This window comes from Astyanax mexicanus, chromosome 21, assembly GCF_023375975.1.
Source record: "Astyanax mexicanus isolate ESR-SI-001 chromosome 21, AstMex3_surface, whole genome shotgun sequence".
Classification (NCBI taxonomy): domain Eukaryota; kingdom Metazoa; phylum Chordata; class Actinopteri; order Characiformes; family Acestrorhamphidae; genus Astyanax; species Astyanax mexicanus.
Genome location: NC_064428.1, coordinates 3285308 through 3305000, shown reverse-complemented (window position 1 = coordinate 3305000; position 19693 = coordinate 3285308). Strand labels below are relative to the sequence as shown.

The 19693-nt window shown below is 40.1% G+C and overlaps 1 protein-coding gene across 11 annotated transcripts in view; it reads right to left on the bottom strand.

Moving 5' to 3' along the window:
• The window catches only part of dmd (dystrophin), a 256466-nt gene that overhangs the window by 106465 nt on the left and 130308 nt on the right, over nt 1-19693 (bottom strand). For 10 of the 11 annotated variants that reach the window (XR_007428168.1, XM_049469991.1, XM_049469992.1 and 7 more), the window contains 11 exons: nt 19183-19384; nt 18172-18257; nt 17084-17241; nt 15083-15249; nt 13770-13881; nt 12988-13124; nt 11494-11532; nt 10980-11045; nt 10582-10647; nt 9967-10125; nt 9613-9856 (listed from right to left, as the gene is read on the bottom strand). Coding sequence is in view for 10 of the 11 variants with exons in the window: in XM_049469991.1 (XP_049325948.1) it covers nt 9613-9856; nt 9967-10125; nt 10582-10647; nt 10980-11045; nt 11494-11532; nt 12988-13124; nt 13770-13881; nt 15083-15249; nt 17084-17241; nt 18172-18257; nt 19183-19384 (1436 nt within the window). In the remaining variant the exon portion in view is untranslated. Of the gene's footprint in view, nt 1-9612; nt 9857-9966; nt 10151-10581; nt 10648-10979; nt 11046-11493; nt 11533-12987; nt 13125-13769; nt 13882-15082; nt 15250-17083; nt 17242-18171; nt 18258-19182; nt 19385-19693 lie in introns of those variants that run through there. The other variant, XM_022674758.2, reaches the window with a different exon arrangement.

Sequence of the window (19693 nt, the reverse complement as noted above, 5' to 3'; positions counted from 1 at the left end):
ACATGGAGGAGGCCCTGTTATGTTCTGGTGTCTTAAATCTGTGTGGGGTACAATTAAATCTCAAGATTTATCAAGGGTTTCTAGAAAGAAATATGCTGCCAAGTGTCAGAAAGCTTGCCCTTAGTCGCAGGTCATGGGTCTTGCAACAGGATAATGACCCAAAACACACAGCTAAAAACACCTAAGAATGAGTAAGAGGAAAACATTACTCTGAAGTGGTCTTCTATGGGCCCTGACTTTAATCCTATTGAGCATCTGTGGAAGGAGCTGAAACATGCCGTTTGGAAAAGGCCCCCTTCAACTTGAGACAACTGGAGCAGTTTGCGCATGAAGAGTGGGCAAAAATACCTGCTGAGAGGTGCAGAAGTCTCATTCACACAGGAATCGTCTGATTGCCTTAATCACTGCAAACATCCATATTTGTATTCTGTATGAATGTTGCTGTTCCCACAAAGACTAGAGTGTGCCCCAGAATGCTCAATACATGTGCTGTCCAAGTGGGTGAGCCCAGGGTTCCTGCCACGTGGAAGACAACCTGCCTCGTTCCAGTTCCCAAGAAGACACAACCGAAGGAGCTGAATGACTACAGGCTGGTCGCTTTGACATCTCATGTGATGAAGACCATGGAGCGACTGCTCCTGGACCACCTCAGACCTCAGGTCCACCATGCTGAGGACCCACTGCAGTTTGCGTACCGGGAAAAGGTGGGAGTGGAAGATGCCATCCTCTATCTGATGCACAGAGCTCACTCTCATCTGGACAAGGGGGAGGTGCTATGAGGTTCACGTTCCTCAACTTCTCCAGTGCCTTCAACACCATACAGCCCCTACTGCTGAGAGACAAGCTGATGAAGATGGAGGTGGACATGCACCTGGTTACCTGGATGACTGACTACCTTACTGTCAGGATCAGAGACTGCTCCTCTGATACAGTGATCAGCAGCACAGGAGCACCACAGGGGACTGTTCTCTCTCCAGTCCTGTTCACACTGTACACATCAGACTTCAAATACCACTCGGGAGTCATGCCACATGCAGAAGTTCTCTGACGACACTGCAATCGTGGGGTGATCACACCCACAGGTAAGCACACGAATACACCAATTACCAATACCTCTGTTCCTAGGCTTTTAACACATCTTTACAAGTCCCAGTGTTCTTACACACAGTCCCCCCCCCTTCAGCTAGTCACTCACCAGAGATTGACATGAGAGGAAGTCTGCCGTCACATTCTGGGCACCCTTCCGACACCACTGGCAGAGAGGAGAGCCCTCAGCAAGCTGCTGAACATCATGTTCACCACCCTCTGCACAACACCATCACCAGGCAGAGGAGCTCATTCAGCGGCAGACTGCTGTCCCAGTCCTGCTCCACAGACAGACTCTGAAAGTCTTTTGTCCCTCAGGCCATAAGACTGTTCAACTCCTCTCAGTACAGCAAACTGAAGACTGTGTGACACTTTTTCATTCCAGTTACTCTGGTCACTCAATGCACACAGAGTTGCCCTATTTATAGGATTTTTTATAGTTTTACCATATTCTGCACTAATAGTTTGTTTTTTGTCCAATGTTTACATTAGGGGTGTGACGAGAAACTAATATCACGAGGCGAGACGAGACACTATACGGGGTTCACGAGATGAGACGAGATTTAAACATAAAATTTTAAAGAAAACTTCAAAAATGAAAAAACTTGAAAAAAAAACTTTAAAACTAGAGTTTTATTTGACAAAATCATATAACACAAACTTAATTTTATAAGAAATAAAAATAAGAATAAAAATAAAAAATAAAAATAAAACTTTTCTACGTCTTATATAGTGCAAACAATAAGTGCAAACCACATCCAGTCATATTAAGCCTATGGTTTGTGTTTTTTTCTCCTAAATCTCTCGTAATTTAACTATGCATAACCATAACCAGTCATATTAAGACTATGCTTGAAGTGCAAACAGAGACAGAACATGTTTTTTAAATACAGTACAGAGCTAAGGGATTAGTACAGCTGCCTATGAAACAGTCACGTGTAGGATTTACTTACAGTATTTACATATGGTTTGTGTCTTGTTGGTCACTTGTTTCCACTGGATCCAAAATGCAGCCAGACATACAACTTAAAAAGGGCGTGTGAAGATGTGACGAAGTGCTCAAGTTTGGAAAACGGAAAGAGGGGTAGATTTTTCCCCGCAAGGATCAGGTCTGACTCCAGATGTAAGTTGCACACATTAAGTGATTATTTTGTATTGTACAAGCGAATAGAAAAAGAGAAAAGAAAAACTGTAAAAAGAGAAAATAAACGCAATGAAAATATTCAGGGACTAACATACATACTCTGCCCAGATTACTCAGTCCCAATTAACTAATTCTGGCATAGCATCTGCCAGCTAGTGTCTGAGGCCGCAAGGCCCACATTCAACGAGAGACCCCACAATGAATCCCCCCTGCCGATTTATACACCAAGCCCCGCCCCAATCAGTCAGACCAGACTAATCTTCTGGCTGGTAGGGCTACATCCGAAACAAACAAACAAACAAAACATTAACTCGATAGACAATAAACACATAACACATACAATACACTAGTTCATTTACCGGTAAGTATATACAATTTGTTTTTCCACCTCTAACACTTTTCTTTGTCTTCTCTACAGGTTCCAGGACTTTACCTCCCCCCCTTCTACTCAAAGCCAGGGGGGCTCTAACGGCCAGTATATGAGGAAGCCCTGGAAGGCGCCCGCACTCCCCATAGAATCAGCACAAAGATCACACCCACAGGTAAGTACACATATACACCAATTACCAATACCTCTGTTCCTAGGCTTTTTACACAACTTTACAAGTCCCAGTGTTCTTACACAGTCCTGATGATGGGTAGACTCGCTAACCCCATCACACACCACCCCCCCACCCCCCAAGTAACATCTTGTTATCCGAGCATTGCTATCCTTCATTCTCTGCATCCATTGCAATGCATGGTGGTCCGTTTCTAAAATGAAATCAGACCCTGTCAGGTAGTACCTTAAAGAGTCAAGAGCCCACTTCACAGCAAGGGCCTCCTTTTCTACAGTTGAATAGTTAATTTCTCGTAGAAACAGCTTCCTACTGACGTACAGGACAGGTTTCAGAGCTTCAGCTTCCCCCTGAAGCAACACTGCTCCCAGCCCGCTCCCAGAAGCGTCAGTCTGTACCACAAATTTTCTCAAAATCTGGGCTGCACAAAAGTGGCCCAGAACTAGGGTTGCAGCGGTAACCGGTTTCACGGTATACCATGGTATTAAAATGCACGGTTATCATACCGTGTGTGTTTGCTTATTACCGGTAAAACTCAAGCCAGCGGAGAAACTCACCCGCGCATGCGCAACTCTGCTCCGCTTCAGCTACTCAGCACACAGCGGTGAGAATGGCAGAAAGTGCATCAGACTAGAGCTTAGATTCTCTGCCCGAACCAGACCTGACCCGAGGACCGACCCGAAATCGGGTCCGTTCGGGCCGAGATTTCCCACCACATTCCTCGGGCCGGGTCGGGTTGGGCTCCAGAAAATAGTCTGAGATGTAGGCATGTGTTTTTTAATTATATATTTTATTTTTAAATAAAGCTCTGGTGTGATAATCACAATGTTAATGCTAAGTAACCAATTATTATTGTTAATGAAAACGAACCAAATAACGAAAACTGAAAGTGAAACTTAACTAACTTATTTATAAGCGCTGTTTTCACTCCCGCAGTTCTACAGCGGGAGGTGTTGTGCCGATTCTGTCCGCGAAGCGGGAGTCGGATTGAGCAGGGAGTCGGATTCGGCATAACAGCGGCAGCGCGGCTGCACCTCGCGGTCCGCGGTGTTAGTTGTAAGCGCTCGCGCTAGCCGCAAAATACGACAGAAAACACTGAGAAACTGCAGAATTATGTATTGGACTAAAATGAGCACGAGGAGATAAAAGAGAACCTTTACCTGTGAGTAGCTCACATCAGAACACGCAAATCTCTCTCTCTCTGTGTGTCTCTCTCTCTCGCACGTGAACTTCTCCGCACTGTGTTTAGCTGTTCTTAAAAATCATTTTTATTAAATAATAGTTCTATGCTTCTATGTTAGTGTTAATTAACATAATTCTGATCATATTTCGCTCATTCAAACAGCCTGAAAACAGACTTGTAATCAACAAGCTTGTAATCAATGTGGCCGTAGTCACAGCTAAAGGAGGAAATACATCAAACCTGTTCTCCCATCTCCGAGAACACCACCCCGCTGTGCAGCGCAAAGTATGTGTTCAGTTTATAATTTTACCTAAATAACCTAAATAAAACCTCTTTGTAGTCGTGCACAACCCATGCGGTAAGCGCCCGCAAAAGCGCTGAGTTATCCGAAATTTGGGCACGCAGATACAGGCGTGAAGTGCGTGCTACGATGGATTCACGTGTCCGTGTAAAGGTCCTGGCCGGACTGGATGTGAAAGACGCCATTCATTTACATGCGTTAATTTTCAAATTCTGACGTGCCTGTTTTTCATATGTTGAAGGTTTTAAGGTGTGAAAGCCTTAAAATAGAAATCTCTATTATGAGGATCATGTCAGAAATAAATCCCCTCTTTCTGCAGTATCTGGTTATATACCAACTTTTTATATATATATATATATATACACTCTTAATGCCCTTAAGAGTAGTGGAAAAACATGGTTTCCTTCACCTGATGGTGTAGTTTCTACAATAAATAGTTAATTGAACAAAAAAACTTTGTTGTAATTTCTTTAAGGGTCAGTTTAATAATATATGTAACAAACTGTGATACCGTGATAACCGTGATACCGCGGTATTTTCTGAGACGGTTATCATACCGTGAAAATCTCATACCATTGCAACCCTACCCAGAACACAGGCATTCTTTGAGATCCTGAAAAGCAGCCTCGCATTCAGCAGACCACTTCACACGCTGAGGCATGTCTTTTTTAGTCAAATTTGTCAATGCTGCCGCCCTGCTGGAAAAATTCGGAATAAATCTCCGGTACCAGCCAACAAGACCCAGAAAGGACCTCACCCTCCGTTTCGTAGTCGGAGCCGGAGCCCGCCAGACGGCCACTACCTTGTCAACCTGTGGACTTATCACCCCTCCACCGAGGACATAACCAAGGTAAGAAACAGAGTCTTTGGCCAGGCAGCATTTGGCTGGGTTGGCCGTCAGGCCTGCCTGTGCAATCTTATTCAAGGCCACCTTCACGTGTTGCACATGTTCATCCCAGCTCGCACTGTAGACCACCACATCGTCTATGTATGCAGCCGCGAAACCGTCCGTATCCTTAAACACCGCATCTATGAGCCTCTGGAAAGTGGCACCCGCCCCATGCAAGCCAAAGGGCATGACCAAAAAATGGTAAAGTCCAGATGGCACTCGAAAAGCAGTCAACTCCCGGGCTGCTGGGCAGAGTGGCACCTGCCAATATCCCTTGCACAGGTCCAGTGTTGTGAGATACTTTGCCTTCCCAAGCCTCTCAATCAGCTCGTCTGTCCTTGGCATGGGATATGGGTCAAAGGCAGACACTGAATTAAGCTTGGAGAAGTCTATGCAGAATCGTAGGCTCCCATCTTTCTTGGGTACCAGGACAACAGGACTGCACCACTCACTCATTGACGGTTCGATCACCCCAAGCTCTAGCATGGTCTGCACCTCCTTTTTCAGCTCCGGGATCAAACGTGCTGGCACCCTGCAGTTCGTCTGTCTGATTGGATCCGGTTTCAGCAGAAGGATGTTATGCTGCATGATGCTTGTCCTGCCCGGCTCATCTCTCAAGAGGTTTGGTGGAGCCACACCCATGAAGTCTGCCTGCTGCTGCGCACTGAGATGGGACAGCTCGAGTGCAGGGTTAGTTTCTCCAGTACCAGGGAAGTACTGCTCTGTGACCTCCTCCTCTTCTCCCACTGCTCTTAGCCACAGCTGTTCAGCAGCGTCCGACTTGGGCTCCCTCCATGCTCTCAGCATGTTAATGTGGACAGCCCAGTGTCGTTTCCTCCTGTCCGGGAGCAACAGTTCATAAGTGGTATTGTTTAATCTCCGGAGCACTTCATATGGCCCCTGCCATTTCGCCAGCAGTCCGGTGTCCGATGTTGGAAGAAGGATGAGGGCACTGTCCCCTGGTTGCAGCTCTCTGTCCCTCACAACCTTATCATACCACTGTTTTTGGCGATGCTGAGCATCCTCCATGTTGCGTCTGACCAACTCCACCAGCTGAGCCATCTTGTCTCTCATTTTAAGCACATATGAGAGCACGTTGACCTTCTGCCCGTCGCTGTGTCCTTCCCAGGTTTCCTTCAGCACATCCAGAGGGCCTCTCACCTCCCTCCCGTAGAGAAGATGAAATGGGAAGAATCCTGTAGACGCTTGGGGCACCTCTCTGTAGGCGAAGAGGAGATACGGCAGCTACACATCCCAATCAGCGCCAGTCTCTGAAACAAACTTTCTGAGCATGCTCTTGAGAGTTTTGTTAAAACGTTCAACAAGTCCATCAGTCTGGGGGTGGAAGGGAGTGGTGGTCAAACCTTTTATGCCTAACAGCTGGAATACAGCTTTAAGTTGTTTAGATGTAAAGTTTGTACCCTGATCTGTTAAGACCTCTCTTGGTATACCCACTCTAGAAATCAACTGGATTAGAGCGTTGGATATTTGGCGGGTTTTCACTTTCTCAGTGCAAATGCTTCTGGGTACCTTGTGGCATAGTCACAAATCACTAAAATATACCGGTTACCAGCCCTACTCCTGGGAAGAGGCCCCACTACATCCATAGCAATACGCGAAAACGGCACATCAATTATAAGTATGCTTATCATAGGGACTCTGTCAGACTTCCTCTGAGGAGCCGTTAGTTGACACACAGGGCATGATTTACACAAGTCTATTACGTCAAGGTGTAACCTAGGCCAGAAAAATCGACTTGTTACCCTACTCTGAGATTTGTCTGGACCCAAATGACCTGCCCAAGGGTCTGAATGAGCCATTTTAAGCATGCTTTGTCTCATACAGGTAGGTACCACCAACTGCTCTACATTATTCTTTACCCTGTACAAGATGTTGTCCTTCACCCTAAACTGGACCTCATTGCTGCTCAGACTGTTCCTCTGACCACATTTCAAAAACAGAGGTTTAAGAGACTCATCCTGTTCTTGTAACTCCCTTATGTTACTTGGAATGTCTTCCATGCTGCATTCAGTTACATTAAGCTGCTCTGACATGGCTGTGCCTTTCAACCTGTCGCGCCGCCTTTCACTACGAGGCTTCCTGTTTCTAGTGGCATTGTTTAAGGTATTGTTTTCAATCTCATGTTGCCTAGCTTGCCTTCTGGTGACAACAAGAACATCTGCAACTGCTTGCTCAGGGGCCAATAGATCAATTAAAATGGGCAAATCTCTCCCAAGAATTACAGCGTATGGTGCGTTTTCTAGGACGCCAACATTTAGCAAGTACGTTTGACCTTTGATCTCGATGTTCACATCGGCTGTCGGGTAAACTTGCTCCTCCCCATGAATACATTTAACTCTAAGTTTAGCTCCATGATTCAACTGAGACTGTGGAATGCATTTTGTTGCAACCAATGTCTGACTCGCTCCTGTGTCTATCAGCGCTTTAAACTTTTTATCGCCCATTTTTACAGTAATTACACTGTTTTTACTGTCTTCTGCAGGTGTAAAGCTATCCTTATGTCTGGGAGAATACCACAGTTGAGCTGAGCTATTTGGCATTGTGGGCAGGCATTCATTTTGTGTCCAATTTGATTACAATTAAAACATTTAAATATTTTCTCTGGGCGGTTTTTACCACTATTTAGATTTCTACTTGCTTGTTTACTCGCATTACACCAGCTCCCCTGTGTGGCTAGTCTACTAAATTGCGGTTTTGGACCACCCCTAGCCACGCCCACAGACCCACCTGACTCGTAGCGATGACGTAGTTTGTTGTCAATCCCCAACTTGAAGGCTCCGTCCGCCATTCTCGCAGCAGCAAAAGCCTCCATTTCCACCGCTTCCTCAGCTGAAGACGGACCCCGCTCCACACTCCAGCACCGCAGCTCTGGACTCACCATGCTTAGATACTGCTCCATGACGATGGCGTGTCCGATCTCTTCTTTGCTTTTCTCCCTTGGAGTCATCCACTTGTCGTAAAGGGATTTCAGCCTGGTGAAGAGTTCTCTCGGAGTCTCATCGTCATGAACTGTGCAGTCTCTGAATCTCCGCCGGTAAGTCTCCTTGTTTATCTCGTATTTCTTCAGGATTGCGCTTTTGATCTTGCTGTAATTCCCGGTCTCCGCACCGTCCATAGCCACATATGCGGCTCGCGCTTTGCCGCATATGTGTAAATTTTGTAAATTCCAGAGAGGCTGGATGAGTAGACCTTAAACGTCACAGCAAATGACATATTTCTATAATTATATAATTATATATTTTGCTGGTGTAGCTGGTCTGTCAGTATAATCAGGTGATTGACCAGTATAGGTAGAGCTCATACTGAGAGAGTAGCGTATAGAACAGTGTAGAACCTGCTTCTATAATTAAACACACTAAAACCACCCGTCTCAGATACACTGGTAAAGCTACAGCGTTTAAAGCTGGTTCTGGAGTAACACTTTGCTGCTAGTTTTAGTATTTTCCTGCTGTAACACAGCCAGCTCGCCTCAGCAAGGGCAGTTAAGTTCATTAGTTGGATCAGCTGGGCTTTAATATGCTGTAAAAATATAACCAGAATTTGGTGGTTAAATCTAGTCCGCTTGTGTTCTCTACTGCTGTGCTGTTACATCAGTTCAGTGCACTGTAGCATTAGCTTAAATAAATCAATCAATCAACTAACCTTTATTTTCACTCAGTAATACATTGAGGGTAACCTTCATTTTCAATGCAGATGAGTGTTTACAACTTAAAGGGACTGAAAAAATAATTTTGATTTAAAATCAAGTATTTAAACAAAATAAAATAAATAAGGAACTTCATAAACAAAACCATCAAAATTAAAATGGAAACACAAACAATATAATAATTAATTAAGTAGAAATAAAATAATTCAGAATACAAAGAAAAGTGGAGAGGCTAAAATGTAAAGCAAAAAATTAAATAAATTAAATTAATTTATGAATTTATAATTCAAATGAGAAAATAAATGACAAAAATGTAAACAAAATAAATAAAATGAGAAAAAAAAAAATAAATCAAAGGCTAAAAAAAAACAAACAAACAAAAAAAAAACGCTAGCATTATTCTAATTATGATTCTTAAACGATCTCCAATTCAGAGGATGCAGCGATGTTCAGGAGAAAAATGTACACAGAATAAAACATGTAGGGTAGATACATATGATAGAGGCCAGTTTATGAAAAACCTATTCATTTTGCCATAGACAAAAAAGCAGCTTAGACACTGAACCCCAAATATGGAAATACGAGGAGCGCAGAATGACGCAGGCCTGCAGTTTTCTACAAACACTCTTTAGTACGACTGTTTATTCTGGCAATATTTGGTGGAAATGCACTGGCTCATCATTCAGTATCATTTTTAGAACAATTTAACTAAAAATGTTTTTAATAGTCACATATTGTGATTGATGGGATTAAATGGGATGATCTAAATGGAATGCCCCACCCACCTGCTCCAGTAGTTGTCTGAGCCGCTTAAGCTGAGACTCCAGCTGTTTGTTATGGTCTTCCAGAATTTGCATTCTTGCCTCCAAACGACCCTTGTGTTGCCTTAGTAATTTTGCTTCAGCGATCAGCTCAGCATCACGAGGACTCTGAGGTGAAACTGGCAGCATCTGTGGAGGTGAGGGGAGTGGAGACAGCCCCTTGTGCTCATGAGCCTTTTTCAGCCGATCGTACTCTGCCTGCAGCTTCCTAAAATATGAAGAATTGCAGAACAAGGTTTGAAGGTATGAAAGTGTTTAAAAAGTGTATGATCTTTAAAGATTATTAGCAACTAAAAAACATACATTAGACTTTTCTACCTGTTCTCCTGCTCTAGATCACCAAGAACTCTCTCAAGTTCTCCTTTCTCCTCCCCCTCCATTGATATGAGGATCTGAGCAGGGCTCTGTGGCTGGCTCAGGGGAGAGCCCTGATTGAGACTCTGGCAATAGTGCTGAATGAGTAGATGTTCATCATCCCTGCCATGAACAAGACCCAATATATCTAAGAGCATAAACATCAAAACAGCATATAATTTGCATATACATTCTATCATCACCCAGAGTAGCTGAAAATATAGGTTGCCATGTTACAAATCGAGATTTATATTAAACTCTTTACCCACGCAAATGCATTTTATATTCTAAACTAGTCAGAAGTATATATAAAAAATAATAATTCTGCTTCTTAAAAGGTGCAAATCAATAGTCAGAGTAGTAGGTAATAGTATAAGAGATTTACTATATTTGCTAATGTAGACATAATTGCAAGAGCAACAGGATGCTATTAAATGTCATTAACTGTCTGCTTAGAGACAGAGATCAAAGCACTCTGTATGCTGATTAAAACTGATAAAACTGATAAAAAAACACCAATACCACAGTTTTCTGTTTGTCTAGAATGAAGAATAAAAATGCAAAAGCAGATAAGCTCACATGCTCTCATTAGGTGAAATATTCTCAGTCATGTACGAGCCATTCCTGTTTTCCATTTCTGCTAGCCTGTATAAGACACAAATATATTTACTGCTCCATTCAATATTAAACATTTTTAGCAAAAGACAAATGACAGATAGCTGAACCAAACTCTAAATTACATGTAAGAATTCATGTTTTTTTTTTTTTTTTTTTAGCTTTTAACTGGTTTAAATGAATATCATCAAATGGTACAGTGTTTCTCCTGTTCTAACATATCTTCTTCACCTGAGTAACTAGGCACTAAGTGTTACATAACTACTGTATACAGGTCCAGGGAACTCCAAGAGCATTGCAGAAATTTCTTTTTAAACATTTACAATATTCAAGTTCATGCAGTTAATTATTTACTGTCTTACCTGCTGGCATAATGCTCAATGCGTGAGTGGGTATCATCATGGGACAGCTGTGGTGAAGATGCTGGACTATTAATGATGAGAACAAAAGAAAAATGGAACAGGTAAGCAGAAAGGTTACTATAAAGTAATGTAATGTAGTATATTGGGGTCAAAAATGGGGGAAATTACAAAGTACTGCACAATACGTCCTACTGCACTCTGTTTTGACAGAAAAACATTTGTTTTTTAAAAAGCAACAAGGTTTTGTGTTAGAAGGTGGTAAATAGTGACAGGATTTCATGATTTGATCAAATTGGCAGTTAGTTACTTTAGGTTGGTCTGCAGGAAGAATAAGATGTAGAGGTAAAAAAACAAGACAGAGGACCCTAACAAAACAGGTTTTTTCAGGTTGAAGAAAGCTTTGTATGTCAGCATCTTTGCTGTGCTTATATATCTTATTTAGCCTTTTCTATCCATCACTAAACATTTACATATCTACATAATATGCATTTCTGTGTGTATGTTAAGTACTTACGGATGATCAACAGGCCAGAAGTTGATGAGTGTAACAGGACTGTAAGACAAGCCAATAAAACCAATTATTAAGCTAGAAAAAAAAAGACAAACCCTCACCCAGATTTTGCTATAGAAAAGTGTGCAAACGATAAATGTGCAACTCCTTAACATTCCCAAGGTTTGAATGTTGTCTAATTGATTTATTCTAGTATTCATCCTCATTATAGCGTCTATGACTTTTTCAGGCAATGCTCTGGTCCTACAATGGAAACTAGATATTTAAAAGTTTAGAAGAAAGCATAAGTACTTTAAGGCTATAAACACCTGTGAAACCCAGAGGTACACCAAACTAGATTTTAAATTCTGTCATTTTCCTTTATTTAAAATATTATCCAAAATATTATATAACGCAAATAAACAATTTTTTCAGGTATGACCAAATTGTCCCAAAATGTATCTTTTTACAGAGCCTAGAGACGTATATGGATATTTAAATGTAAAATAATGATGTTAGTAAAATAGTGATTTTATTCATATTCAAATACATTAAATAAATCTTTTTAGATCTTTGAACATAAATTATTCTTTGTGAATCAAAACATCAATGCAAAATATAAAAAATGAAGAAGGAAAGATTTCGCTTAATCTCACCTTCGTCAACATCCAACATTCAATGTCAAATACGCTGCGACACTCATTATCCATGATTAAATCAAATCCTTTAGTATTTAATGTGCAAATGTGCGATCCCACAGTAGTTCTTCAGATGTTTGCCAGAAATACTAAACTATCCTTCGTCTGTCAAAACAACATATTAAAAAAGTTTCTGTTTCTTACACTGTTTATACACTCAATTTAGTCAATCAGAAATAAGTGTGAAAACCATTCATTTTTTAAAATAAATAACACGTGCTGTGACAGAACTGCGCTTGGTTTTACCACATGTGCTTACACAAACTGATTTTTTTTGCTGTTTATTTATTTATTTTGTTCACTGGAAAAAGTCTCTTAATATATGATGCGTAAGAGACTATTCAAAATAATAATTTGAGAAAGACAATGGTTTATAGCTATTGTAAAATGGATTTTGAGCACAATGCATTGCCATCTCCTAGGCCTGCCGCGGTAACTATGTTATCGACTTATCTTACTTTAATTTTTTTTATTGCGATAATTTTGCATATTTAGGATATTAAAATATTTTTATATTGGAAGCCCAATGTCTGCTCTTAATAATATAAAGTTAGTTTAACTGTTAAATGGTGTAATAGTAATATGCTATTATATTATTATTATTGATATAATATTCTAATTTTCTGAGATACTGAGTTTTGGGTTTTTATTGACTGTAAACCAGAATCATCAACAATAAAAAAACGCTTACAACAGATCACTGTGTGTAATACATATATATAATATATGAGTTTAATATTTTGAAATGAATTAGTGAAATAAAGTAACTTTTGACATGAATGGGAGAGAGAAAACCAAAAGAAAACTGAAAGTGACTTACGTTTCCATGTTATCACCCTCCAGAATAGTTTGTACAGGAAGGTAACCCATACGTGGATGCTTGGCAAAATAGCGTTTTGTTCTGAACTTGTTTTTAAGCACTTTGGCAAAATCTCTCACATCTTCTCCGGAGGTTGTCTAATAATGAAACACAAACAACAGCAAATTCTTAACAAATTGCTATTAAATGCTACAATACATTCCACCAACAACACACAGCAAACACACCAACACAAAATGTAAACTGTTTAATAGAGATAGAAAGAGTCATCTGCTGTAAATCAGTATCAGCCAGTTTCTCTGTTTAGCTGCTCTTTTTGTTTAACTGCTAGGAGCTGAAGCACAGATACAAACTCACTCCTCAGCAGAATCAGAACTGAAGGCTCAGCTCAGCCGGGCTAGTCTTTTTTTTTGTTGCAGTTTTTGCAGTTCAGATCTAACAAACACCCCTATCCAAAAAAATATATATTATAAAGAACTATTCTCTTCCAAAGTCAATTTAGTCTTAACATTAATCTACATTTATATCTCTCCTAAAAAAACGGTTATTTGGGTGGGTAAAGCCCTTCTGCTTAGATTTTCAGTGTTTGTTTAGAGATGGCCAAAATTACCAAGAGAGGTTAATAAGGTGGCATTCGGCCCTGCCCTCGTTCTGTATCGGCGATTGGCTGATCAAATTGAAAGACAATTAGTGTTCTGCCCCAAAACACTGATCAGTCCATCTCTACTATTTTATACATAAAATATGAGAAAGCGATAAATACACAACATAGCTAGACATACTGGAGTGCAATATTCAACCATGGGGTACTGCATCTTGTGTCCCTTGGCGACTCTGCCAGAGAAGAAGCAGCTTTGGCAGATGTCATAATTAAAGTGCTTTAAGCTTCTGTACCTGTAGAAAGAAAAAAAATAAATTCACAGTAATGCCAGGTCACACTACACCATTTTAGCCCAGTTTTTCAGTCGCTGACAGTTTTAGGTTGATCGCAGACAAAAAGGCAAATCAGCGATCAGCTCTCGCTCAGTTGTGTGGTGTGAACAAACTGAAAGAGGCTCACTTTACACCTTACATTAAAATGAGTAATTAACTAATTGTATTGCTTTAATTTTAGAAAATAGAGTAATGTATTTTATTAAAAACATTTTTTTTTGCTTTTTTAGTAAAATACATTACTCTATTATCTAAAATGAAAGAAATATTTTCTAAAGCAGACAGGGTTTAGTCAGTAAAGACGCTGAGTCTCTGCTACTGTGAGCTGACTGGTTGGTAACGTGATGCTGGAGATACAGCTCGACCACGTTTAAGAGGTTTAGAAGTGCAGTTTAAAACCTTGAAACTTTAGTTTCAAGTCCAACTAAAAGACTTGGGTTTACAGCACATCCAGTCATGTAGTGTAAACAGCACAGCGTTGGACGACTCAAAACATCATGTAGTGTGAACCAGGCATAAGAGGTTTTAGAAAAAGAGAACTCATTTTCTGCATTTGAAAGACCCTAACCATTGTTTATGGTATCTGTAACCAAGGTAACCAAGAATAAACTGTAATATACTACTTTTATATATATATATATATATACACACACACATATATACATACATATTTAATTCAATTTAGCTGGGCCAATTTTCCAACTCATTCAGCTGTATATCCCTCATCACTAGTGATGCCTCGACACATCAGCACACGACTCCTCCTACACATGTGAAGTCAGACTCCGCCTCTTTTTGAACTGCTGCTGATATAGCATTGCAGAGTAGCATCACAGCGAACTCGGAGGAAAGAGCAGCGACTCGGTTCTGATACATCAGCTCACAGACGCCTTGTGCTGATCATCATCACCCCAGGAGTGATGAAGGGAAAGTGCGCCATCTACCCACCCAGAGAGAGCAAGACCAACTGTGCTCTCTCAGGACTCTTATTATTAAATTATAAAAAATACTGTCCCCACTTTTTGGAATTTGGGGTTTTACAAAAAGATAAAACCGGTAAAGGAAAACCGGTTTATAATGTACAAATTCTTTGGCCAAGACGTATTAAACACAATGATATTGACTGTAATAAAAAGAGAAGATAAAGCGTAGAGTCATGTACCTGAAGCCTATAATGGGGCATTCTTTGCAGATGTTGCATTTGGCCTGATGCTTGGCTGTCTCTGCAGCTGCCACGCGGTGAAGTACAGGAAGCCAGACCATGGACTGGGGTTCCAAACGCATCCAATCAAGGAAGACTGAAGCCTCGAGCTCTGGTTTGTTGTTTGCCTTCAGTTAAACACAAAAAAAATATTACCGATACACAATTTACATATTACCTCACTCATTTCTGCAAAAAATCTTTTCTTACTTAGTCTACTACATCTGGAAGCTCTTGGTTAATTTGATACTGAATGAATTTATATACAGCTCTGGAAAAGAAATCAAGACACCACCTCAAAATTACCTTTTTTTTGTTACTATTTATGGGTTTATGTTTGAGTACAATGAACAATACTGTTTTATTCTACAAACTACTGACAACGTTTCTCCCAAACAAAAATGTTTACCTCTTTAATGTAATCAAAGAGTCAAGAGGAAGACAGATGGCCACAAGCCATCAAACAAATCAAAAAGCAAAGATGGGGACCCAAAAGTAGTGTGTAAGATTGGTAGACAACCATTAGCAAAGGAACTGGGATGGGATGGGGAGGAGGGCTGGGTCTGTACCCTCTTCTGGAGAGGGCATACAAACATTGCTTTTAAACACTATATATATATATATATATATATATATATAAATATATAAATATATGTATGAATGAATATAAAGAAGCTATTGCGCAGTAGGGTTGGGCGGTATGACGGTATTTCGGTATACCACGGTATTTAAATATGGTGACGGTATTGTTAAATAGTGACGGTATATTAACCACGTGACGTGCCAAACCTGAACTTTGAAAAACGAACGTTTAAGACATTCTGCGCATCCACAATGAAAGAGCAGTGGGAGGGGTAAGCAGTTGGAGCTCACTGATTGGTTATGGGGTGGGGATTCTCACTGAGGAGATCATAAAGCAAAAACTCAATACATTTCACTAATTTTCACCAAAATTATCGCCACAAATAGCCACATTTGTGCTGGAGTGGCAATAAAACCCCAACAACCAACCAACCACCGAAATGATCAGATTTATCAGTTTATCCTGCAGCGTGGGGTGTTCAGTGTGAGTTACTCACAGTTACAGCTGCTTCTCAAATATTCCTCATCTCCTGTTTCTCTACTTTCTCTCCTTTTTTTTATCTCCTTCACGCTGATATTCTAATCCCATACAGAATTCTGCAGTTTCCTCACGGTTTTCTGTGTTATTTCGCGGCTGGCTCGAGTGCTGTAAATATAAGTAATTCCGCGGACCGCGAGGCGCTCTGCGCGCTGCAGAAATCTGACCCCGCTGAATCCGGCTCCGCTTCGTGAGCAGAAACGGCACAACAACCCCACCACCACACCCACCACCCCCCCCCCCCCGTATACCGCCATATAATCTGACGACGGTTTGACGGTCTGAAAAACTTCAATACCGCCCAACCCTTTTGCGCAGATAATTTCATTTCAAAATTTCTGACAACAGAAATCTGTGCTTTTTAATATAATGTAACATGTTTAGTTTAAATAGATATAGATAATAATAAACAGAAAATTATGCATTTTGCTTTTCATATGTTGTGTAACTCTAAACATGTTGTTTTAAACCACTATACATACAGTGATATATTTTATTAGCTACAGAGGAATCCGCTTTTGACTAATATTTTGGGGGCTAAGATGGGCTTTGATTCACTGTGGCAAATGTGCCTGCACCCCAATGACAAACCCGCTGCCACGCCCTTGTGTACAACCCGTTTAAAAGCTCAACATGAAAGCACATCCTTTTTAGTCTCATTTAATTTATATATATATATATATTGTATAAATTGTATATAAGCTCTACTCTAAGAGTGGCAGAGCACACTTATGTGCAGAGCACGCTTCACAATGCCCTTACCAAATGTCTCAAACACAGGCATACCTCCCCCTCCATACCTCTCCTCATATACTTAAACTATACAAAAATAACTGACTTACAAACTGAAAGCAGCTGCGCACACTTGGTTCGATGTTGCTTCCTCCAAATGAAGCCACTTCTCCCAGCTGCCTTGGGATCTGGATTGAGTCATGCAGCAAAAGGCCAAGGCGGCGCTGGTCACAGAAACCTGTGGCACTTGCCACCTGTCTAAACAGAACTATGAAAAACAGAAGTGCATTATGAGAAGACATTTTTGTACAGTACCTTCAAACTGTCAATTCTGTTAAAAAGAATACTGACATCTCTGTGTTGCTCTGGGTTTTGAAAGTAATGTGTTAATTCATATCCACTGCTTTCATTATAAAATGTCAGGGTATATCTTTGACATGGCAAAACGATGTAACTGCTATTTGTTTTTGATTTTATAATAAAACTGCTTGACTCTTAACTATGTGAGAATCAACAAAAGATTTTAGAAAGCTATCTAAAAAGCAGGCTGATGGATGAGGCTTTTTACTAGACCCTAAACTATTCGGCAAAGCTTTGGCATGAGAGCAGCCCAGTCAGAGGGACATGCTATGGGCAGAGACAGAAATGGGCGACGGAAAGGGGCTCTGCTTTCTGCCCCGTTTTCTGCTGTTCTGACCAGCTGTTTCTCTCCCATTGGGTGGCTAAAGTCTTAACCTTGTGAGAATCAAAAAAAGATTTTAGAAAGCTATCTATCTTTGGATTAAACTACCTCGGGTGCTGCTCCCCCTACCAGCATGATGAATCACGCCACGAGGGGAATCTCAGCCTCTTTGGGCTGCTCTACCAGGGATTCTGCTGGCCGACATCTGCACAGCGGCAGAGTGGACATCCCCATAAACTTTTAACCGGTTCAACAGGATGAAAAGTTTATCAACTTTTAGGTTTAAATTTTAATTATGATTAATTGTTAATTTGCTATCAAAATTCCTACTACACAAATGCTGGGTATGTTGTAGAGAAGGATACTGGCTGCTCATTTTAAACACTTGAATATGCCCAGACATATATTTTTGACGCAGTCCTTTCTCAAGACAGTGAAATGTAAGTGACGATTGTGTATTAATAGATTGGAACTATATGTATGAATAAAGAAACTACAGCAAGGAAAATAACTTACATCTGTACTTATCTTCAAGATGAGCCTTGCAGAGTGAGATTATTCCAGTTTTAAAAGATAAGGTCCGAATCTTCCCAGTTCTTCCTCTGATGGGTAAAAAAAATAATATTTTAACTATTTATTTAGTCGGTATAGCAGGATAACAACATTTGTAACATAACTGAACAAAACCATATTTAGATGAGTAACACGCGAGGGTCATAATGGTCTTGAATTTCCTCCATCTGAACCCAATCTGTCTGTGATTAACTCAACACTTTCCAGCATCTAGGGGGTTACTCAGACATTTCACCTTTAAAGTATAGGCTTACTTAACCAAATATATTAACCAAATACAGGATTGACAGATTTAAAGGGGTAAAAACCTATTAACTTAAAAGAGTTTTAATTGAACCAGTGCTACGTAAATGACTGGAAAATGTACTGACAAGTATTAGAAAATCGAGCTAAAAGATGTGATCCCATACACATCACTTTCAAAGGATTTCTATACATGCTACAATAAGAAACGCACATTATTCAATATGTCTTACTCAATATTTGTATTAGTAGTCTGATGAACTATGAAGACTAAGTAAAGGTTTTAAGAAGGTTTCTATTAAAAAACAAACAATGTATAGTTTTTATAATACATCAGTTATATAGACATTGATTACATATGTGACCCATTTTCAGCCTTTATTACACACATGAAATTAAAACTTTTTTTATATTCTTTATACTCCTAAAAATAGAATCAGCCATAAATCTACATAAAGTCAGAACTATACTGTATTAATAAATTAATTCATTTAATGAAAGGAAATACCCTGTAATAACATAAAACTGCTAGAACCTTAATCCAACTGAGCAACTTCAGCTGCTTGTACAAATTAAAAATGTTGTTCACAAAAAAAAATATTCATTTATTATTATCAAGGGAAAATGTCCAATAAATGTTAATTTTTTTATTTTTTTACATATATTCTGAATTAAATTCATTTTTTCCCCCAAACTGAAAATTATACATACGTGTCATAAACGTTCAGCAACCAGTTGAGACACATGTCAACACACAGCGGTACATTCACAAGGCTGCTGTGCTGCTGCTCCAGTCGGTCATAGATGTTGGTCAGACAGTTGATCATCTGCATGATATCTATGAACTGCTCGTTCTGTTTCAGGTTGTGGACCTCAAACGCCTCGCAGGCTGCTGACATTCCCAGCAGGTCCACTGTATGAGGAGAGTATTATTCAGCACTGAAACATTAATGCTGTTTACACTTACTTTACTCTTTCTGAAGCAATAGGAAACACACACTGCCTGCTAGGCTCGGGCGATAATGTAAATTCATACACGATAAACGAGATTAAGTTGTAAACAAAGAACCCCATGTGACCTTATGGTGCGGATTTAAGTGATTCTGCTGCAGCTGAACGGCAAAGGATAACAGTGAAGCCTAATACAGGAAAAAAAACTGGTTAATAATAATAATAATAATACATTATTTGTATTTTTTACAGTGGACTATGCAGGGCTTTT